Source organism: Notothenia coriiceps, unplaced genomic scaffold (assembly GCF_000735185.1).
Source record: "Notothenia coriiceps isolate Sejong01 unplaced genomic scaffold, NC01 NC01_scaffold00037861, whole genome shotgun sequence".
NCBI classification, from domain to species: domain Eukaryota; kingdom Metazoa; phylum Chordata; class Actinopteri; order Perciformes; family Nototheniidae; genus Notothenia; species Notothenia coriiceps.
This window is the reverse complement of record NW_011370562.1, coordinates 3,815-28,078: the sequence shown is the minus strand read 5'-3', so window position 1 is coordinate 28,078 and position 24,264 is coordinate 3,815. Positions and strand designations below refer to the sequence as shown.

Below are 24,264 nucleotides of genomic sequence, written 5' to 3'. Positions count from 1 at the left end.
AGATAATGGCTTTTAAACAAATACGTTCCCGAGGTCTGGAAGACACTACGCAGGGAGGACAAGCTGGACGTGAAACCACAACATCTTCACATTACAAAGGAGAAGATGGAGCATTTAGGCTTTCCTGGAACATAGGGTCCTACTGAACAGCACATTATCTAATCCTATTTTGTATACACAGTGGAAACATTTAATGTGATATGATTAATTTAAAGTCCTCAACAGAATCCCTAGCTCGCAAAGGAGTTCAAAGATTGTTTGTCAAGCTAGCTAACGTAAGCTAAAACACGGCTCTAGCTATATTGGCTTACACTTTTTTCATTGACTGTGGCACACTTTTTCTTTCTTTTTTTAGGATTTCCGTTTCTTTAAGCCATTTATCTTCCGCACTTTAAAATGTTTGCTCCTTTTAACCGTTCGTTTTTTTTATTTTGAACTTCACACTTCAATTTGACCCTTCAACTTAGTATTTTTCCATATTGAGAAACTGAGCTGTAAACCCCCATTTAAAAAAAATAAAACATAAATGATTTACCAATTTAAAATGATTACACTTTTTACAATGTCACCTAACTGAGTCCCTTCTTCATAATGTTTCCGTTAGTCTCTCTGCAAAGTGTGAAACAGATGTGTTTTTAATGGGTTTGCCTCCGGCCTTCTCTTCATCCAGACATGTTTACCTTGGCACTGGCACCTGTCTGTTTCTGCACAACCAATTTGTTTAGCATCTGTTTTCAGCGCACCAGCTCCCTGACAATGAGCTGTGATTTAATAGATCAGGCAGTGGCCATGTCAGTCTAAATGTGATAATCCTGAAGGCCACTCCTCGCCTTTGTGTTCGTCAGCACGGTGACCTTTGAGGCCAAACACGGCTGTGACAGATGAGGAAAATATCATGCTGCCAGGTGTTTCTATCCCCTGGCCCAGCTGCATGCAACAATGCTACTCAAACACTGAGTTTAGTCCATACAATAAAACACGTCATGACTACAGAAATACACTTGATTCTGTGCATCATCTTCTAACTATATGCCACCATACTCAACTATTTTTACAACGCCTTGAAGAAGTACACAAACATGTTTGTGCGTGCAAGTGTTTTACGGCCTGCCTGTCCCGGTGAGTTATGCATGGTCACTTAGACACATACAATGCGTGAGTGGAGGATCCAGGTACGAGGAAGAAGCACTTGTGCACAGGATACTGATTCCCGGTTGTTTTTCCTCATATAGCTGAGAGGAGAACAAAAATAGAACAATAGAGTTAAAGGAACAGAGCAGGTTTTGGCCTTGAATAAAGGCCAAAAGGTTTTTATAAAGTATGAGAATGAAGGAGGGCAGTTTGAACCCTGACTGAATCACGTTTCTTCTCTGATAAATGTGGTCTTCATCAGGGAGAGGGTAACCAATCACATTTCAGCGATTCACTGTGGTGCATAATGTTGTAAGTTTTCCTTCAAACATGTTCTCGTACTTTAACAAGCAGAGATAAATATGTTAGCAAACACTTAGTCACACATATACACTGGTGAGCAGCTGCTTCGCCTGTGTAAAAGCAGAAAGTGAAGCAGCTGATGTATTTCCTGATTGGGGGAAATACAGGTCATGGATGTAGAGTATGTTTTGCACGATCAACATCTACTTGGTAATAGAAAGTGGAATCATCTCTGCTGAGGTTTTGGGAAACTTCCTTAAGAGTCCTGTCTCCTGACTTCTGTTACTCATATCTGATAAAAACAGATAATGTAATCTGAGTTAAAACTGATTCCAATTAGTCCAAACAAGAAAAGAGCCCACTTGAAATGAGATTTTTTCTCAGGCCCTCCACATGTCACCATAAAGGGACAACTTTAGTCTGAACTCACTACAGAGACTGAAACATACACAAGTATAAACAGTTTTTTTTAAGATGGAGGAAACAGTGATAGTCATAGTAGAGAATTAACATACCCAGAAGACAGGATATGATTTATTATTTTTGTATTTACACTTGCATCCAAACTTGGTGAGTCATGGTGAGAGCTGGAAGACCACACACATTAAACAAACTCCAATTAAGGAAGAAATTATATTGAAATTCCTCTTTTCTGTCTCATGTTTTATCTGTAAAGTCATTTAAGGCATACAATACCTGTCAAAGGGAAAGCACACTGTAATGTATCACTCTTCAATCTCTGTTTAGTCTCTCAAACTGTGGAACAACAGGATACTTAAGAAAGAGACAATGACCAATCCGATTTGAAGCATTTTTCTCTCTCAGTGAGGCTTATTTTAAACATTTTCCAATCAAGCACAACTGATGGGAACTGAAGAAAACATATTTTGGTTGTTACAATCCTACCGAAGCAGGTCAGATCATTGAGATCATTGCTGAGAACACTTCAAAATCCTGAGGGGAAGGGAAGAAAAAGTCTGATTATGAAATGTCTTTGCTGTTTCTCCTGAAATATTTCCTCTCTTCTTCTTTTCTTCCTCCCTTTAGCGATCGGGTCTTTGGAGGCAGAACACTTTCGACTGGTTGTCTCCAGAAGCAGTGACGGCGAAAGTCCCTTCCCTGAGGGAGAAATAAACAAAAACAACAGTAAATAATCATAATTTAGTGATTAAAAACTGTGTATTGACATCTTAAGAGGAGACTTCACCTGTTGATGGCGAAGTTGAGGATCTCTGCGCTGTGGCCGTGATACTCCGCCATGATGCTGCCGGTTCGAGCGTCCCACAGGCGCAGCGCACCGTCTAAGCAGCAGGTGGACACCACAGAAGAAGAGTCCTCCCACTGCAGGTGAACGATGCCGGCCTGGAGGACCACAGGGAGGAAATTCAGCATAAAAACTCTGGTTAGTGGAGCTAATAAAACAGTTTCACTAGAGCAGGTGGGGTATGTTAAGAAGATAATCAACCAGCATCCTATGTGTTATTACCATAGCATGGTCCACTAATGAAATAACTTCCTGCTGTGCGTTACCTCATGTTGGCAGCGGTGCCTCATGACCTGAGAGGAGAGATCGTACACGCCCAGAGTCCCGTCCAGATACGCCACGGCGACCAGAGGCAGGCTGCAACACACCAGAGGTCAGACACTAGTACAGGCGAAACAGGGTTTTATATGTATTCATTATTTCTCTACCCTAACAAAAATATCTTTAAGGCTGTTTTCTAAAAATGTGAGGTCTCCTAACATCAGGTTGATGGAGGATTACACTTTACACTCTTCACTACTCACATGTTGCAGAATCCCACAGATTCGATGGAGTTTGGTTCCTCGTCATGTTGTGATGGTTTGACCTTGGCTACGTCCAGCGAGTACTGTCCGACCACCTTTACACACACACGCATATTGGAAGAACAAAGTGTGTGAGTTTGCCCTGCGTTGCAGTTCGACAAACAACAGTATTGTTTTGGCACCCACCTTTCCTGTGGCGGTGTTGATGAGCTTGGCGAATCCGTCCACTGAGCCCGTCAGCACCAGAGAGCCGTCCTTGTTGCAGGACAGGCAGGTGAGCGCCCCCCGGTGGCCGTCGTGACCTGTTATAAAAGGGGAAACACTGTTATAGTCAGCAGCACAGACACTCAGATATATGGAGAACAACACATTTTCTTGGTTTTATATTTAAACTAGGGTCGGGACTTTAACGCGTTAATTAAGATTAATTAATTACACAAAAATTAACGCATTTTAATCGCACTTATTTTTGCACCGCGGAACGTTTCTCACTGGATGAGTTTCAGGGGTACCGATTATACTGGAGCACCAACTAACGTTCATGACTTCGAGGATTTATTTTCTCAGGATATTGGAAGAATAGGAGGGATTGAGGTCAATCATGGCACTTTTTATTTTATTTTAAATGGTACACTTAAAAAACAAAGTGTTATAGTTTACAGGGCTATATTGCTACACTTTATGAAATTAATATTAGTTAATTTTTTTAATCGAGTCCCGGCCCTAATTTAAATATTTGAAAAACAACTAAAAACCAGAAATACAAAAAGGTACCAGCAGGAAGAAGCTTGACTCACCTTTAATGACGTGAGCTGCATTTCCCTGCTTCAGATCCCACACACGTACTGTGCCGTCCTCATAACCCACCACCGCCCGTTTGCCTGCAATAAAAAAAGAAGATATGATTTTGCTTTTTTACACCAAGACATATCCTCAGCGTCTTGTTGTCCCGTCTCTCACCGTCGGGCAGCACTTTTCCGCAGGTGGCCTGGCTGGCAGCGCTCTGGAACGTTTTACACTCTCCTGACGGGATCTTCCACATCCACATGTTGCCGTCGTCTGTTCCCGCCAGCAGCACCGCGGCGCAGGGATGCCACTCCAACCACTGAGTGGGAAGCAGAGCAGACACAGTATTTCACTTGGGGCTGATGAGCAGATCTTAGAATTATCCTGCGTAGTGCCTTGCTCTGCAGTTGAAGGAGGAGAGCAGATCTGATGGTTCCCTTCCTCCTATGTGGTCACCCTCTCCCCATCAATTCCTCAAGGGCCAATAAAAAGTGCTCACAGATGCACAAACTAAACACTGAGGCTCGTACCTCAAGATCTGCCACTTCGAAGGACCAGATCTCCTCTTTGGTTTCTATGTTCCACACTTTAATCAAACCGCCCATGTCCCCCGAAGCCACCATGGAGGAGTCGTGGCTGAACACGGCGCACGTCACAGAGTCCTTGTGACCTGTGGAAACAAAGGGAAACGATGACTTCATTACTGAAATACATAATATTGTTTAAATATGATATAGAGTGCATGAACAGATGCAGCTTTGTCTTGTATCTTTATTCTGAGTGTAGCTATCAATCATATTAGTTGTGATCGCAGCCCTCAGACTCTCACCCGTGCACTCCAGCAGAACTTCCCCGTCGCTCACCCTCCAGACGTACGCCTTGTCGTCCTCTCCTCCTGTGACGGCCATGCTGTTGGTCGCAGGGTCCAAACTCACGCAGAACACTGAGCCTGGACAGAGGAAGGGCAGCGGAGAGTCATTTTAGAAGTTGAACATAGAATATGCCTGATGATAAATCAAATCGAGGCAAGATGCTACCTTTGTGTTTGGAGAAGGTGAGCTCGCTGTCGTCCTGCTCCGCCTCCATCTCGTCCTCCGTCTCCCAGCCTTCGTCATCACCTTCGTTTCCGGCGTCTTCAAAGTCAATGTCCTCCAAGTCACCAGCTAAATCATCTTGAGTAAGAGAAAGAAAGTAAATTAAGATGGAAAACGTCAAAACTAATTCAGAACCACCCCACCAAAATATGTATTTTCGGACATTGTAAACCAATAGGATGGCAGTGTAAGAACTATGGGCAATAACACCCTTACTCACAGGACAGTAGGTATTACAAAAATACATAGAAAACGAGAAAATACATATATATGAATCTACTAAAAAGTCATTACAATAAATTAAAGTTGTTTAAAAGAAAAATATAAAATATATTTTAAAAATTAAAGTAGCATCATGTCCACAAGCAGTGATTTGAAACAATAATAATGTCTGCTAAGCATATATAGTATTAATAACAACAATGCTGGCATCGTTTTTCTATACAATAATATAGTTACAAATGTGATAATGCAAGTGGGAGTGAATTAGCTGCTAAAAGAATATTGATAAAGTAAAATAGATAGAACTGATCTTCAAATACCAGTTGAAAAATCAACTTGTCACTGGTTGTCAGAGGAACACGTCGCTTAAACGGGATTCTTTTACAGTTGTTTACCATTTTTAACTGACCTGGTTCAGGATCCATGTCGTTGAGGTCGATGACTTCAATAATTTCCTCATCTCCGTAGAGATCGATAGTATCTCCCTGCGTGTTGTTATCCATGCTGTTAGCGAGCTAAAAGCTAGCAAAACACCTGGAAAGTAAAGACTCAAACTAACCTGACTTCAGGCTACCTCTCTATGATAGCTGGTTAAAAAGTCCTTAAACGGATAAAGTCCACACTTTCACTCACAAATACTCGCTGTTATATGAATTTAAAGTAACCAGGAGTTAAATATCAAACTGCATACCCATGGTTTCTTCACATGCTGCGGTGACTGGAGAGACAGACGCAGAATGATGACGTAGGACGCAGTTCACCTCGGTGTCCACAGGATGGCGCTGTTGTCTACAAACAAAATCAAAACATGGTAAAAAAAACTGCAAAAAAATACTCGTTAAAAATGTTTTTTTTCATAGCTGGAACTTATTTCTAAAGATGATTAGACCCCTTATTGTTTTATTTCTCCTCATAAACATTGACATTAACACTAAAATAATCTGGTTTTATATTTGTATAATACTTTTGAAATATATCATAATAGCCATAAGTTATGAAACAGGTTTAAAAAGCAGGTTTTATTATATATAATTAATTTGTTTATTTGGTTTCTATGCTTTAGTGAAGTTTGCAAAAAAATGTATAAATGACAATAGGGCATTTATTTAAAGTTTTTTTTAAAGGCTGAAGCTTAAGTGTATTGTCCCTATACCATATTTAAATGGCCTAGCATATTCTAATAAACATTTATAACACAAAAAAATTATACCTTTATCTTTGTTTACCAGCTAATTTACGATTTTCAATTTAATAATCAGCATCTTGCATGCACCAGATTGGCCTTTTTTTTAGGATATTTTACATAGTTCCTATTTTGTGCTGAGTATTCTCTTCAGAAGCAGAGCAGGAAGTAAAAGTCCTTGCATGTGCAGAAAACTCTTGGTCTTAAAATATCACTATGGAGTCTTCCTCATTGTGTAATAGTCATATGTGTCCCTTTCAGTTTGACTTTTTGGTACATACATTCCAAGGTATTTAGCTTCTTTTATCATGGTTTCGGCAGCTGGACAGTCAGGTCATGGATAGATTAAGGAAAGTGTCAAGACCCCCTCTGGCCTTACCCTTATAAAATGTCACTCAAAGAGACACGTACCAAACAGTAGGAGACTCAAAATAGTTATATAGAAACGAAAAACAACTATACAAAGATATTTAAAACTAGAACAGAGACACAAAACAACCTCAAAGAGTCATAAAAAAACCCACAATGAGACAAAAATGGCCAAAACAAGGCACACAACAACCATAGAGAGGTATTTAAGGAGGGCAAAGAGCACAAAACAACAAACAAACAGTACAAAAGCATCACAAAGCGTGTCTTCCCCTGATAGGAAAGATGATGGATCTCTGCACACAGGGGCTCACTGTCTCACAATCCGTCTGTAAGTCAGATGGCAGAGTTTAGAGAGATTGTGGAGAGTAAATCTGTCAAAAACTGTGGATTTGGAAAAGTGAGAGTGATATCTCCCAGATCTCCTCGGTGAAATCTCACCAGATGACAAACTTCTCTTAAAGTTGACATTCAGAGATATTTGTGAGGCTGCAGTAAACCACAGGAATAACATTAGAAGCAGAGGGGCTCTCCATTTCAAAACAGTCTCCCCCTCTCTTCTTCAATCCCTCCATCAACAGTTCCCTGGCCTCAGGGATTTTATGATCACTTAACACAGTTTGTCAACTTCAGGTTTTTGGGGTTTTATGTCTCTCGCTATAGGCTGCTGGCAGGGCTCACGCACTGCATGCCCAAATCAGTTTTACTGCCTCTCCAGTGCGAGCGTTCCCTGGAAAAATACAACCGTCTCATGCTGTGGTGAGATGTGGAAACATCAGGGTGTACATTATTTAGATGTTTTCAATCTGCAGTGAGTGAGAGGTTTATAAACTCTCCGTGGAAGAGGACGGTGGATTTCAAGCTGGAAAGTTACATGATATGAGTTACAACACAGACATTAGGACTTTATTCAGCTACTGTTTGCATAATTTAAAAGCCTCTCACAGTGGTATATCAATTTGGTAATATTTAAGAGGACATATAAATAACACTTTGAGGTTCGTATTAATATTTGTAACCCCTACTGTGACATGTTTACATGCCTTAATGTTCAAAAAGGTCTTTTTTATTGTTCTCATACTGCCTGTGCTCCAGCACCTCTTTTCACCCTCTGTCTGAAACCAGAGCCCAGTCTGCTCTGATTGGGTAAAAGGCTTTGTTGTGATTGGTCAACCTCTTAGAGATGTTCCACCCCTTATGATATCACGTACAAGAACAATCTAATTTTCACAACATTAGTGAATAAGCTGCAGCAAACACAGGTTTATTCATGCGGGAGAATATACTGTCTTTTGTCAGGAGGAACAGGAAGTACCATAAATGCAGCACAGATCATGAGATGGTTTCGACCTCTGGAAACATGTCAATCATTCCCCCGAGCAACCAAACATCAATCATGGGCTGAGACTGAGGAGTAAAACGTCTGAGTACTGCTTCCAAAACTCAACAGCAACTTAGAAATGATGCCTGAACTAAAGGATCGTTCAGCACTGGTGGAGGTTTTCTTGCTCTAAATGCTTTCACTTTGTCTTTTTGACTGTTTTCACCCAGACAGAGTGTAGCAGCTCATTGGGTGGGCTTCCAGGAGCGACCCATCATAAAAACATTTCTCAGTTTATCACTCCTGCAAGCTGGTTAATGTCTGAAAAGCAGGATACTTTATAGGCACGCACACATGGAAACACACTGCCTGCCCAGGACATGGAGGCATATTCACACACACACACACACACACACACACACACACCACACACAGTATCAGTAGCCTGGGAGCTGTTTCTGTGTGTGAGGTAATTACTCCATGCAGCTCAGCGAGGCTTTGATGGAAAGTTTTAGACTAACTGTAAGAAGTCTTTTTTACCAAGGTGGCTCCTTTTCTCTCTTAAACGCCGCCTTTTCATGGCATCCTGGAAAGATTTAAGTCTAATTTTTAAATATTACATGAAAGAAAATGGCTCTTTGAGGTGTTTCAATGTGTTTTCTCTCCTTCTTGCTGGAGAGGCTTCTTCATAGTGCTGAGGTTGTCTGCCCTGCTTTGTCTGCCCGCTGCGCCTGACTCATGTGGGAGCACTGGGTGACAGGACGGCTTCCCTTCTCAAACCACTAACAGCCGGTTGTGTGTGTACTGCAAGTGGTCTGGTCCACAGCGAGTGTGTGATGTGTCTGCCGTGGTAGCAGAGCGGTAGTCTGAGCAGGCCGCTCGCCTGTTGACTTTCTATCCCCATTTCTGCTCCTTTTTCCAGCCACTGGCCAAAAACATGGGAGTATTTTTGGAACATCTCGCCTCAGGTGTTTCAAGCCAGAGCCATGTAGGGTTCTTCGGTACAGATGGTTTTAAACCTGAAGGGATGATGGTGACTCACCTCTATGCAAAAGAGTTCAACTCACATAATCAAGTGCTTTGGCAAACAGAGTGTGATGTTCACTGAATTGCAAATGTGCTGCTCCGGGCAATATAAACCAATCTAATCCCTGTTTTGACATCACTGCTCTGGACACACTCACACACATGCACGTATACGCACATTTGAGCGGTTTATGCACGTCAGCAAAAGCCCCTGGACAAAAAATACAGATGTCCAAGACTGATTTGTGCTCAGATAATTATAAACTTTGTGCTTCTCTGTCACAATGCATTTCAGGATTAAAAGATTGTGCAAGTTTATCTGTAAATAATCTCAGTTAACATAGGCTAAATATTGCATTATTTAAAACTGTTTTCTAGTTCAGATTCAAATATCTCAACAACTTTTTGCATGGATGGATGTATAAGCATTTCAATTATTTGATCTTTTTAAGAAACCAATGATTGACTTTTATTAGATTGCTAACATGTGAGACAAGCTATAGTTAGGCTAATATCAACATGTTAGCATTGAGTGTTTAGCATGACGTTAGCGTTCAGTTTCAACACTAGAGTCATGCTGTTCACAAACCTTAGCTAATTTTATTTACAGTTTAATATTTAACAGCAGGTTTGGTTATAATTCAGTCATCATTTAGTTGCTTCAAGAGGGAGCTGTGCGTTTTTACAGGTCTGCACAAACATCAATTAAACTATATTTAACACAAGCAACAACTGAATGCATGAATTATAAGTGGTTGAAAGTGAATTTAGCATATCAACAGCACAATAACAAAGGGTCTCTCAGATGTCTATATTAATGATTTAATATAAAGCATACAGATGGAGACTGTCTGCTGCCAAACAGGGTTTACACATAAAGAGCTTACTCAAGCACAACAACATCAGAGATGCCTCCAAGACCGACCCGCCTTACGTAACCGTCGCTCATCCACACAATTTATAATCCTCTGTTGCTATGGATACGGTTCTCCCAACGGCCCCCCCTGTATTAATGAATCCAAGCACAGAGCTAACAAAATAAAATACAAAAATAATGGATGAATTATTAAAATAGATGCTTAAAGCAATGCAGAAACTGAAGGCAGAGCAGTTGTATTTGTATAAACACAGGAGAGTACAAATAATATTTCAGTGCAATAATATGGATGAATAGTTTAAAAATGTTGGATTAATGGTGAAAGTAACATGAAACCTAATGGGTAAATTGGTAAAAATGTATGTTCTCTCTTGGTATAGTTTGAAAATATGACCATGATCATCTCCATCCAGAATCAAATCCAAAATGTCAATTTGGTAACTTTCCTGAGCCTGGAGGTATGAGAGGAATCAGTGTGAGCAGAGCTGTGTGGTTAACACTCCATCTCAATGCAGATATATAGAAACTAGTTAGCATATCACAGTAATAAAGTCAGGTTAAACCAGCGAGTGGTGTTGCAGCTTCGCCTGTGGGTGGCTGCTGAGATGCACAATCAAATATAAAGTAATGAAAATAAAAGCAGATTGGATTAGAGGACCCTGTGGGGAAGGCATTTCATGTCGCAATGAGCAACACATAGATAAAAACCGTTGTTTAATTTTGCCACAAAACGCTGAATAATGGAAGGAATGTTAGTAACGTCGCAATACATCTGGCAGGAAAAGGATTTCTGTCATTGGTAATACAATATGACATGTTGATGGGTATATGAATTCAGCCACATCGCTAGCATGGATGTAAAGACTTGTATTTTATTTTAATGTACAACTATAAACCTAAAGACTAGTAAAGAAACATTCAAGCAATGTAATAATGATAATACAACTACCATGCTGCTAAGACACCTGAATCTTATCTTATCTTAATAAAAATGCAATGGTCAATAAAAATGCCACAGAGCCAGTACAAATAAATATAATCCCTTTTGTTTTATTATGCAGTTATATGAGATGTACATTTAAAAGTATGACTACTGTACATTAGAAGTGCATATTACCAGAGGTGGAAAATGTACTATAAAAAAGGGGAAGTACTACAGTGTAGAAATACTTTGTTACAAGTAAAAGTCCTGCAATCAAAATGTTACTCAAGTAAAAGTAGAAAAGTATTTTGATAAATGTACGTATTACTTTACACCTCTGCATATTGTACTACTACAGTGGAACAGCCTATAGGCCACGCCCATAGACTTCTTCCTTATTATTAACGTGCATAACACAAATACTATACCTTATCACTCTTTCATTACACAGGTCCCGCCCTCTGTGAATGCAGGGGGGGGCGCTCCATGTGACGCTGGGCTGGAACAAAAATCCAGTATGGCGGAATCTGTCAGGAGATGATTTTTTTGTCCCCCCCCTGCGCTGAGAAAAAGCCATGGGAGAGAAATAAAAGCTCTGCGGGACACATGCTGGGACGACTGGCTTCCGGGAGGCGCGTGTAGGTGAGTTTGCTGTGTGTTGTGTGTGTGTTTGGGATGAATGCGCCGCTTTGATGTTGATATTCATGCAGGGATGCGACGCGCAGACAGGATTCATCAAAACAATGTCCGGCTGAAGTTTCCCCCTCTGCTCCGCCTCGGCTTCGGCTTCCCGGTCACATTTTCACGGCTTCCCTTGAGCCTGAACCGTGTCTGCTTCTGGTAGGAGTATTTTGGCTTGCTAAAAGCATTTAGCTGGACATTTCCATACGGTTTGTTGCTCTGTAGCGGGCGGGAAGTGTGAAAGCAGTCAAAGGGGAGGAGGAGGAGGAGGAGGGGGGGTTGGACGGGCGATGTTTATTATGCCGATTGTTGCTGAGCTATTTATAGTACGCGGCCGAGCCTTAGGCTTTAATGCAATATACAGAGTGCTGCTAACACGCCTGTGTTTCCGTATACCCATCTTATAAGCGATACAAATACGTAAAATGAAGGTACGGGCCTGTGTGAGTGTGTGTGAGTGTGTGTGAATGGTTCGGGATGGGCGGTGGTAATTCTCTGCATGCGTCAATCTTTTTTTGTGAATGGGGGCGTACGGGTTGTTGGAGCAACATGAGAGCAGTTACGGCTGTTTTAAAGTGTCTTTAAGCTGCTTTTTTAGGAAGAAATATTAGACTTAGCTGGTGGTTTTTATCATTTCATAGCACAAGGAGTTTGGGCTGGAGTCCACCCATCATTTTTTAACAGGCACAGCAGCTAGTGCCTTAATTAATGCAAGTAAGCACATTTTTTTGCTAGCTCTGGTGTTATTTCGCCATCATACCAGCGGTTTTAACCCATTTTCCATGTCTTTGTTTTTATTATTCCTTCACTTTGGGGCTTCAGGGCTGGCTTGTCCCCCCAGATCTGTCACCCTGCATCAAGCAAGCTCTTTTTAGGGACAATGGCCTAGGACAGACACACATGAACACCCCTCCCGAGACAGATGAGACGCCCTGGGAGAATGGTGGTGCATGAAGCCCCCCCCCGAAGTGTCTGTTACTCCCCGTGACATACACGACCACCCCCCTCCTCGCCTTGCTTTTTAAGTATGCGTGCACTGTGCAGTGACCGACTTTTTTGGGGGGCAATTTGTCCTGCGGCTGCACTGTCTGGCCTTCTTGTCTTGAGACCCCCCCCCCAGACACACACACACACACACACACACACACACACACACACACACACACACACACACACACACACACACACACACACACACATCCATTCTGCTTTTGAGGACCTCTGAGGCTCTACACGCACAGGCGTGAACAAGCTTTGCTACCCCCAAGCCCCACGCCGCCCCCCAACCACCTTGCCCTAGGGCAGTTTTACCCCTTGTACTTGATGCTCTGGTCTCCACTTGTGATTACTTCTGACACTCCTGCTCCAGGCTCGAGGAATTCAGGGCAAATCTCGGAAAGAAAAATAACAATAATTTATTTCCTGAAATAGCAATCAGTTCCATGCACAAACAAAGAAAACAAAACAAGGAAAACTCGGTAAAATTCACATTTTCCATGAGACTAACAGCTTTCTCTGAATTGAAAGTAATGCATATCTTTATGTTCTTCTCTTGGTCTTTGAAAGCACCAGTCAAAATGAAACTATGTCTGAGACGAGAAATATACTTCCTGGTTGGTTTACAGGTTATTGCCCTGCTAGTATGAGCCTGAACAATAGATCCTATTTATTTTCCACTGTTGCTTGAAACTCAGAAATTAGTCATTTTAGCACTTCTGGAGGTCAATGGTTTTCTGATTGTGTTTTGGTTGTTAGCCTGAAACAATGTGTGTGGTAACACAAGCTGAAGAGATTTTGTAGTAAATACTCGACTGGTGAATTAAAAAACGATAAATGAGACGACTAAACATCATCACGCCCAACATTAGCCCCCTTTAACTTGGCGGTGGTGAAGTTAACTCATGTGACCGTGCTGTAGCCGAACGTTAGCTTTTTACTTTAATGAATTTGACAATTGTGTTCCTTACTCCCTTTTTTATCTTCTCTGATAGGTTGGTACCATTGCTGCCGATCTGGTTGGAGTAACCAAAGTCAAAAGCCGGATGGGGATTGGCTGCTTCTGCTGGAATTTTACTTCCTGTTTCCAGCCGTGAGAGACTTTTGACGTATCTTCCTGAATATTCAACACACATTCTTTTAAACACACACTCCTGGACATTGACAGTTTGGATAACAGCCTCCTGATTGCAATCTGCAAACACACATCTGTTCTGCAACACACACACACACACACACACACACACACACACACCCACACACACACACACACACACACACACACACACACACACACACACACACACACACACACACACACACACCTGCGTTCTGTGTGAAGACACACCTGATCTGTCAGCGATGACATCACACAGCCACCAAGGTAAGTTCATTACCAATAATATCATGCTTACTTTTATTTTCAAGGTGTATATTAATGTTCTTCTGCTAATAACACAATTTGATATTTTTGGGGGTAATTTCAGGTCTTTTGTGGCAACAGATAGCAAAGTTAGACCCATGTGTCCAGATAATAATTGGCTTTTTTATGAAACATCCACAGTTAAGTTTCTGGCTTTTTTCACCTCGGGCAGCTTGTAATTCATGGATAGGGAAATTATTTCTAAAAGCCTAATGCATCCGTTTGAGAGGTAGAGTCGTTTACCGTGATTTAAGGGAGCAACTAATGTCTATTAAATAAGAGTTTAAGGAGTCATTCTGACTTTAAGAGCATTTTTGCATCCCAGAACAATGAAAACTCTTGGGAAAACCTTAATATGTCAGCACAAAAATGATCCAAATCATGTTTTTGATGCAAGTTAATGTTCTTCAAGGCCTTCCACGATAGTTTTGTCGGATGATATACAGCCATACCTGTCATATAGATGGATGACTATTTAGATTTTGAGCTTAAAAGCAATAACACTGTTATCTGGTCTTACGTCTGTTAATTAGATCAGTTTAATTTGACTAAGCTCCACAGGGTGAGAGAAAAAAGCCCATAACACGCTCATTAAGAGTTTTCTCTTTGACACCATATCAAGTTCACTTTTGAAGCTTGAGTTGTGGATAAATAATTCGGTAAGCAGCTGGCAGATGAAGAGGTTAGCCGCGAACGCTGTGGTACCTGACGGTGTCATCCATGTTTACTCTGTACACCTGGGAGTGTGTGCACTATAAATACCACAGCTGAGGTAACCAGCGGCCCTCGAGGGAGGTGAGCGAGCCTCAGCCGGCGCCGCTCCTACATCTCCATCACCGGCGCCTGAACGCACCACAGAGCGGATATTTAGGTTGCGGTCAAATAGTCAATTTTTCTTAGGAAGGTTCCAAGTGAAATGACCCGGAAGTGGTCATTTTGTGTCCTCTTTAGCTTAGGATACTCTGGACCACCTTTGACGAAATGAAAGGAGAAAATGCTGTCCCACAATACCTTGCAGCTGCAACATTTAAAAAGGCCCTATTGTGCTTTTTGGGGTTTTCCCTTTCCTGTAGTGTGTTGTATCGGTTTTTGTGCATGTAAATGGTCTCCAAAGGCTCAATTCCAGGCAGTATGCATGTCAAATTAGAGGCACCAAATATGAACCTGAAAAAGAGCAGAATAGTTGACCTATTCCTTACAGTCCTTGTCCATATGCACCTTTTCATGGTGTCACTTTCCGCGTCCCCTAGTGCAGGGGTTCCCAAAGTGGGGGTCGTGAGAGGATTATAAAAAGAAATTAAAAAAAAAATTAAAAAAATAGATTAATATTTTTTATAATTTTTTTTTTTTAATTAAAAAGAAAACAATTATTATTAATAATAACGTTTGCATAGACATTTTTTTCTTTGACAATCCACTAGCGCAGTGTTTCTCAAACTTTTTTTTTTCTGAAATTAATTCACTATCACCCCCCCTCCCCTGTCAACAGGGGGTCGCCAGTCTCTGGCACTGTTATTTTGGGGGTCGCGGGCTGAAAAGTTTGGGAACCCCTGCCCTAGTGGACCTATTGCATTACACTGTTAGATCAACCCCGGATTAGTGCGGCTCAACTGTTATCATTAGACAGCCCTTTCTAATTCCTTCACATGTTCACTCATCTCAGGGTGGACCATTTAAGAAGTTAGCGCCATGAAGCCAAGCAATGCTCTGCTGTGGACCAGAGAAATGAATTTGACAGTCGCTGACAGACTATTTGTTCCTGTAGTTAGATTTAGTTTGCAGATGAAAGACAAGGTATCCATTTTGACACGTTTGAAATCAACACAGACAACAGGCACATATTTAAAAAAGTACCCCATGTTTCATGAATAAATAAATAGTAATTTGTAAGTCTTCCCTGCCTCTCTGATTGGCTTCATGAGTAAAACTGGCAAAAAGTCCCTTTTAAAAAAAACAAAACAATGACATTTAAACAGTCGTTCAGTGATTTTACAGTTCATTTCGAGCTTTATTATAAAAAATAGCTGTAGTATTATTTTGTATCACAGAACGGCTCTGTTGTGAGAAGACAAAGAGTGATATTGATTCAATGCCCAGATCTGAACTCAGCCAGGACAGGAAATGTCAGTCCTTCCTGGCCAGGGGCTGCATCAGCTGATAGAGCTGCTGTCCAAATACATTTGTTTTAATTTCCCACGCTGCCCTCCTCTACCTCCTCAGTGTGCATCCCACTGCAGGTCGTCGTAGCTGTGATCTTCTGTGAGTCCAGGAGAGACGCGTCGGAGCAGCAGCTGCTGTTTCTCACTGTCTCGTTGGGAGACGGCGACGGCCCTCAGAGAGCTGCCCAGTGTGGGCGTCAATTTGAGGTGTTGCTTCTCCAGTTTGAAAACAGCTCAGAGACACACTTGTTGGAAGTCGGTTCTCAGAGAGAGATGTTTAAAGATACGAGATGTGAGGGAAAACAGTACGGCCTTGTGGCGCCTGTCAGAGTTGTTCCTCTAAACAAGTGTTCGTGGCAGTGATGTCTACAGAAGTCTCCTTTTTACAGAAGCATTCATTCTTTTGAGAAATAGATGCTGGGGAATTGATCTCGTGGCCTTCGCTTGCATCAGGGTTGTCTGTCGCTGTTAGATTTCATTAGTTTTTTAATGAGTGTAATTAAACAGCATTGGCTTTGTTCTGGGGTGAACAATGAGACTTTCACATCCACGGCTTTGTTACACCCTGGTATCCAAAAGCTGGCAACTTTCTTTGCACTTATGTACCATCCTGGAGTGTGTGTGTGTGTGTGTGTGTGTTCATTCACACAGTTCATGCAGCAGCTGTGCGTGCCTGACTGTTTTTTTTGTTGTAATCTGTAAATGAGCTTACTATCACGCAGTGTTTTTCATCCAGCACTTACTCATTTTCTTTATTACAGCAGCAGTGGGATTTTCAGATTAAATATCATTTACCATAAATCTCTTCCTAGAAAAGTGAAATGTAAAACGCTTTGTCGGGTTTCATATTTCCCAGAACAAAAAGGGGGTCAGGCTGATATGCTCGCAGTGTTTGCGCAGGAGTGATCACCCTGTGTGCGGAGAGCTTTAGCACGTTAGCCGGACACATTTGTTTTACACTAGAGCTTAGCATTGAGCTAACATGTCGACCATGTTTGATTGAGCTGAGCGGTTTCTGTAAATGTCACGCTCAGGATGAAATTCACTCGCAGTTAGACTCAATGCAAACTCAAGCTGCTGCTGCACACATGCAAAACAGAAGCACATTTAAATTGAACTTTTTCAAATTCGGGGGTTCCTCATCATGTATTTCCCATGATCCTCTGGGGCCTCTCTGTGGTTGTGGTCACCTTATCAGCTCCTGGTGACCCTAACAGATGAAGCAGGAAACCACACAAACCACATACTGGAGAAACATAAAGATGATACTCTCTCTGAAATTAAGGGATAATGTACAGAATTAAGGGATAATGTACAGAATTAAGGGATAATGTATAGAATTAAGGGATAATGTACAGAATTAAGGGATAATGTACAGATGGGTATGAATTGTCTTTATGAATACAGTAAAGAAAGGAACCATAAGGCCATAATTCACCACTCATGTTGGCTTTTGCCACCATTATAAGCAAAGAGACTTCGTTGTGAATTTGATGCAGGCAATATAAAATGTAAGTGAGAGTAATTCAATAAATAAATGTGAAGGGCATGCTCCTCAGGTGTCTTTCTAAAGAGGGGAGGTGAAGCCGCTCGCTGGCAGCCTTTTTGTTTTCATCTTAGTCAGAACTGCACCGGCTTTCCAGGAAAGTCTGCAGTGTTTACCGCTGGAGAAAGAACTGGATGAGTCATACACACACACACACACACACACACACACACACACACACACACACACACACTCTGAGGCCAGTAAGTGCAAGGTCCTGTCAGTGATTATTTGTGAATGAGAGGTTTGAACTTTGTATGGTTATATGCAAAAAGTTCAATGATAATGCACCAACTCTACCAGAAGCAGCAGCAGGGTACAATCTGCTCAAATTTTGTACGGTGTGATTTTGAAGGGTGTGTGTGGGGGCGTGAGCGCCTTTTTATGGTGGTGAACCGGTGGACTTGACACACTGCTCTTTCCTCGAAGGCTTAACGGTATCTAGGTTACAAGCACAACCGTTTTTTAGCTTTACACAACTTTGAAACACATTACAAACAGCGAGGAGAATAGAATAATCTGCACGGTCAGGAGATTGCATCAGTCTGGTTTCTTTAGTCGTAGTGCAGGCTTTGTCAGATCTCAGTCCTGTGCTGACTCGTCGGGTTGTTTTGGCATTAATCAAGATTAGCTTTATGGGCGCTTGTTAAAGGGAATTGTTTTCTACACCTGCCAGTTTCCATTGGACTATTTGGATATTGAAACCCCCTTCTAACTGCTGGGAATTTCTACTTTCATAGATACCAAATCCATTATTGCCCAAAAGCAACATGTAAACCTAGAGCTTGCGTTATGGCGCTTTATCATTGGCCACATGTTTTTTTCCTGGTAATCACATTTCATTTTCTATCTGTCACAGTATGTGAGGTGACATTGACAAAAAAACTACAGTAGTGGTTAGGGCTACTCGATTATGGCAAAAATCATAATCTCGATTATTTGGGTCAATAATTGATATCGCGATTATTAAAAACGATTATCCATTTACTTTGAAAACATCCATTTATTGGAGACATTTTTTTTAATTGAAATGTATGTTTTTAACAGTTCATTACCCTGAACTTTAAGTATAATTCAACTGAAAAACCAGTGAAACAAACAAAGTAATAATAACAATAAAAAAATAACTGTTGTTTTCGTAATCGTTGCAAGCCATAATCGTAATTGCAATTACAATACGATTAATTGAGCAGCCCTAGTAGTGGTAGATAAAAAGTAAAAGTACCTATATATTATTATCAAATACTTCATTCTTAGTAAAAGTACTGCATTTAAGTAAACAAACAGAAGTATTGTCAGCTAAAAAGTACTAGTTCTGCAGAAAAAATTGCCTGCATTGTATTATTATCAAGTATATGAGATACTATTATATTATTATCATATATTATTATATTATAATACTTTTCCCTATTTTTAGTACTTCGCCCACAACTGAGCAATTTACCGTCCCATCTTTGGGTCTCACCCCTGTGTTTGATCAACTCTGTGTGCAGTACGGATCTCTGGATGCCTATAAGTCTATATTATGGATTTGCTTTTTATTACACCTGCCAGATACTATTAACGCTGCTGCAGCGGCATTATAGAGATTCAGGGACCGACTTTAGGGAGCACACCAGGAAGAGGAACCTGAAGTGCCCTTTAGCAAGGCTCATAACTCCTACCTGGTCCAGCAGAGCTGCCTCAGAAAGGCCTCCACAGACATATGTTAGAAAGAAGAGAGAAAAGAAGCTTCCCAAAAGTTAGTTGAATCTATACGCCTACTGCCTGAATCTGCTTTATGGGTTTCTCTTTATTTGGTTCATTTGTTCTTTTTTTCATTCAGCAGGTGACCCTATATGTTCATAAAATACTGTGTGTGAGCTTAACTGTATGCATTCAACTATAAGGGAGCATTTTCTGTACTGAGTTACATTTCATTACATTAAAATGGCTCATGCATGACATTTACATTTCTCTCATCCTCTTATCTGAACACACACACATCACACACGCTGCTCCGCTCCAGGGGTGACGGGGTTAAAAGTTTTCGCTGCAATAAAAAGGGCCCGGCTTATCCCTGAGTCTATATTTAGAAACACACACAGGACATGTTCGTGCACGCATACCGAACAAACAATCATTATATTTGTTCAGAATGAGTGCATCTTTTTTGTCACGTCCGTCTAGTATCCACTTGTGCTGTCTCTAAAGAAGACATAAATATGTTTTGTTCCTCTACCGGGACATGTCTCCATGCTTTAATGTCCAAAAATGTCTTTATTTGTCTCATACTGCCTCTTTTCACCCTCTGTCTGAAACCAGAGCCTAGTCTGCTCTGATTGGTTAACTGGCCGGCTGTGTTGTGATTTATCAACCGCTTAGAGATGTCCCGCCCCTTATGCTACTCCCACACATGCACAGAAACCCTATTTAAAGGGGAATCCCCAAATAGTGCAACAGGGCCTCTTTAAATGTCCTACGACTGATGAAATGTTATCAGATTTCAGAAGGCATTTGTGCGCCGCGTTCCCTCCTTCTGCCAGACGCTGCTGTCCTCTCATGTGCGACCAACCTGGCGGCACAGACCATCCCAGAACAAACCCAGGGGGGTCTCTTGTGCAACGTCCGACCCCTTATTTCACAATCTCTGCTTTGTCCTCCTGCAAATTGAGCGCGGCGCCCATACCGTCCCGCCACACCCATCCCCCGTGTTCTAAAAACAAGCATCCAATCACGGCCTGTCTACGGGGTGTATGTCATCAGAAGAGCTCTGTTTTTAATTGGCGTTAGGACAGAGACGGCAGAGAGGGAGCATGAGCTAATGAAAGGAACGGGACGCGTCTTTTGTCCCCGTGTCTTTTGTCTCGGGATACGGGATACACTTGCCAGTGAGCTGTCGGCGGCAATTACGGTTTACACTCCCGCCTCTGAGCCTTTTCCCTGTGCCTTTTGACATGGGGCTGCACGGTGCCAAATACCAGATACTAAACCGTGCACCTGTGACACTGCATGCATTTTGGGAAGTCATGTGCTTTAGGTAGTAAGGCCGAGATACTGACGCTTTAACATTAAATCCAAACTTTCACAAAGCAGCACAAAACTTTTCACAAATACGCCGGGCCGAATTACATACTGTGATTCTCCCAGCATGCCTCGAGGGTCAGACAGTTGTGTATATATGCGACTGTTCACGGGGGGTGCAAACTGTTCAGGGGTCACCCGTCCTTATCAGCCGCCGTGACGTCAGTCTGGCGCCCTCGGGAAGCAAATTTGCGACCCAGAGGAAAATTCTCTTCAAGGAGAGGCGTGTTTGATTAATCGTATTGTTCCTGTCTGGTTCACCTTGCTTTGCTGGAGTCACCCTGGACGAAGCAGCCAGAAAAGGGAAGTGCCTTGAATGTAATGAGGCTGGAGCATCCTTCCTCACTTTTCACTGTCTCTCTTTATTAAATAACATAGACAAAATATCCATATGTGCCAGAACAAAAGCCCAGGATACATATAAACTGTAATCACACTGTAAAACCTCTCATTTTGCCCTAATATGTGCAAAATTGACGCATTGCCTCTCGTCATGCTTTAAGCTGCACAAATACTGGTCTGAATTTAGATAAGGACCCACTGTCTTTAAACGGGACACATTCTGCTCATTTTTAGGTTAATATTAGCATGTTGTGCCTTTTTTTGTGTCAAAGCGATCTATAAAGAAAAATAAAAGCCTAAGTGCAGCAGAAACACATTATACTATTACATTCAAATACATTTACAAACAGTCATTAAGAAGCCAAGAGAGTAAAGTAAAAATCCATATGAATATCTATTTGATTTAATCTTAAAAAGGCTTCTGTTAACACGCAGCTCCAACTCATCCAGATTTCTCCATGCAGCAGACTCCCCTAGTTAGCTCATTTCTCTTCCCCATTCACAGCGCCCATCATAACACGCGTGTTTTCAACAAGAGGTAGCTCTCTGCCTGAGGCTAGCCGCGGCTATTTATAGCTCCCTGTCTCCCGATGCTCGCCCAGTGGGAGAGGGGAGCGAGGAGGATGGAGGAGAAAGAGGAGAAGAAAGAGAAGGAGGGAGGGAGGGGGCTGCTGGGTAACTAGGCTACATCCAAGATTGATGGACCCCGCTGCCGAGGTACAGGGTGCTTCTCTGCGGCCGCTGTGTTCGCGGTTCGTCGCCTCGTAACACACCTGCACGTGCCTCTCAGGTATCAGCCTTGTGGTCTGGACTGAAAGCGCTTTGTTGAAACTAACCGCAAGTTCTCCGTCAACTCTGACTCCCCACACTTAACGCGCAGATGTAAAGCAGCAACCGGCAATTTGCGCCAACAAGCCGGGCGTTGAGTTACCCCGCAAGCCACAGGTGTCATCACACACACCTCATTTACATTGCAAAACCCAGGAAGTGTGTGTGTGTTGTTTGAATAGGCCCATTTCGTGGTATCAGCTGTCATTGATGTGTTTGTTTTGGAGAGGCTGCTTTTGCAATATGTCCAAAACACTGCAGGTGTATGTCCCCGCTGATTTGACCTGTCGGAATTTGAATAGCACCTGTTTGTTTTCTCACCAGCGTGGTGGATTCAGGTAAAACAAAGTGTTCATATTAATTCAAAAAAGGACCAAACGAGTCCACACCCAAGTCCTCGCAGGGGTTGGTGCATCATGGGTGCAGCCATTCATGCAAGGTGGTGCGAGACGAAAACACACACATAATCAGCGCGCCATGCATCCTCCAGCTTCATGGCTAATTAAGTGTGTGTGTGTGTGTGTCTGTGTGTGTGTGTGTGTGTGTGTGTGTGTGTGTGTGTGTGTGTGTGTGTGTGTGTGTGTGTGTGTGTCTGGTCCAGAGAGAATTCCAGAAATAGATCATGCACAGTGAAACACTCGCCTGTTTTTCCTCCCTTTTTTATTCCTCCGGAGGGATTTGTTCATCTCCCATCCAAAGGAATAATTGCATGCTTTTGCGCCTCTGATGTCTGTGAATATATATGTATCAGGTGCTACTAAAAATACACACTTCCAGAGGGGATGTGTGTGTACGTAGTGACATATTTCTGCAGTCCTGATGCATGTCAATCCCATCCTTTCCTCCCTTTTTTGCGCCTTTATTTTCCCCGTTGTTTTCCTTCGCCTCCCCCTCCTTACCTCTGTCTACCCCCTCTTCCTCCTCTTCCTCCTCCTCCTCCAACACCCCTCTCTGTCGCTCTGCTTTTTATAGCCATGTCTTCCCAGGGCTCTGCAGCTACAAAAGCCTTTTCATGTTGCCACTATAATTACAGCCTGCACACTCGCACACACACACACACCCACGGACACGCATGCATACACACACAAACAGGGGAGAGGAGTGTGTGTGTGTGTGTGTGTGTGTGTGTGTGTGTGTGTGTGTGTTATCTGCATGTGCTGCTATACACAAAAGGGTGAGCTATTTTTACCTCTCTCCCTCCCTCCCTCCCTCCCTCGCTCCCTCTCCTCCTCACCCCCCTCCTCATCTCTCTCTGCTGCTGCTGCTGCCAGCCACATTTGCTATGCTGAGCACAGGCGGTATCAGTCCAACATCCCCGCTCTCACACACCGGACACACACACACACACACACACACACACACACACACACACACACACACACACACACACGCCAATGAAGGCTGCTCCCTCTGCGTCCCCCTCGTTTCTCCCCCCCCGCAGCCGGGCGTCTCTCTCTGCAGATTCACAGCTTGGCTTTCTCTCCGGTCATGCATCGGGCAGTTGCTCGGGAGGCAGCAGGCGCGCGGCGGCATGCGCTCGCAGCTCTGCAGATGACCTGAAGCGCGCTCACTTTGGACTGTAACCGGGGCTTTTTGTGAAGCTTGTCTCAATGTTGCGGACCATATTTGAAGCGGAGTGTGCTCTCTCTCCCACAGAGGGCATCCTGGGAAAGGAGCAGCCGCTGGAGGTGCTGAAGACATCGGCGCTCAACCACATCCCAACAGGTTGGACACTGTGTGTGTGTGTGTGTGTGTGTGTGTGTATCTCTGTGTGTGTGGAGATACGTGATTTCACTGTTAACCACATCCTGAGCGACTTTGCATGCACACTGTAGCCGATGTGATTGTTTCCGGCTGATGGTTGAAATATTCCCACTTTTAAATGTCTATTCTAATGCAGCCCTCACAGGTTTTATAAGTCTGAGGAGTCCATGCTTACTCCTGCACGTTTTGATTCATGCAGTGCCATTTTGTTGAATGGAAACACTGCCGCCCCAAATGTAGGCGAATGTGAAAACTGTTGTCGGATGTCTCAGGAGGAATGGCTGCCAAAAAATGTACCAAAACAAGCAGCTGTGCATATATTTGCGAGCTGTTTGATGCAGGGTCCTGAAGCAAGGGCTGAGAGAACAGAACAAGTCAGAGCTACCTTTTTACGAGGTTCTGTGTACCCAAAATATTCTCTCTCCGAATCCCCAATCTGC

General features: G+C 42.5%; 1 protein-coding gene and 1 long non-coding RNA gene across 2 annotated transcripts; one reads left to right on the top strand and one right to left on the bottom strand.

The window, feature by feature from the left end:
* Positions 1 to 1,933: 1,933 nt before the first annotated feature.
* Positions 1,934 to 11,535, bottom strand: aamp (angio-associated, migratory cell protein). The gene is made up of 12 exons (XM_010797364.1): positions 11,451 to 11,535; positions 5,734 to 6,113; positions 5,046 to 5,180; positions 4,838 to 4,957; positions 4,539 to 4,678; positions 4,183 to 4,327; positions 4,020 to 4,103; positions 3,409 to 3,524; positions 3,223 to 3,317; positions 2,965 to 3,055; positions 2,642 to 2,796; positions 1,934 to 2,553 (listed from the first exon to the last, which is right to left on the bottom strand). The coding sequence occupies exons 2-12, from the start codon at positions 5,825 to 5,827 to the stop codon at positions 2,478 to 2,480; spliced, it is 1,251 nt and encodes a 416-aa protein (XP_010795666.1). The 5' UTR covers positions 5,828 to 6,113; positions 11,451 to 11,535; the 3' UTR covers positions 1,934 to 2,477.
* A 44-nt stretch (positions 11,536 to 11,579) lies between these two features.
* LOC104967835 (uncharacterized) lies at positions 11,580 to 23,793 on the top strand. The gene is made up of 3 exons (XR_800765.1): positions 11,580 to 11,664; positions 13,695 to 14,083; positions 23,717 to 23,793. It is a non-coding gene; the product is annotated as an uncharacterized lncRNA (long non-coding RNA).
* Positions 23,794 to 24,264: the final 471 nt, after the last annotated feature.

What these genes read in the sequence shown, in the direction of transcription:
- aamp (XM_010797364.1), bottom strand. Translation starts at nt 5,827, where the DNA reads ATGGATAACAACACGCAGGGAGATACTATCGATCTCTACGGAGATGAG. An exon ending in AGTTCTGCTGGAGTGCACGG is followed by an intron (nt 4,679 to 4,837) that starts GTGAGAGTCTGA and finishes TTGTTTCCACAG; the next exon opens with GTCACAAGGACTCTGTGACG. An exon ending in GGCACCGCTGCCAACATGAG is followed by an intron (nt 2,797 to 2,964) that starts GTAACGCACAGC and finishes GTGGTCCTCCAG; the next exon opens with GCCGGCATCGTTCACCTGCA.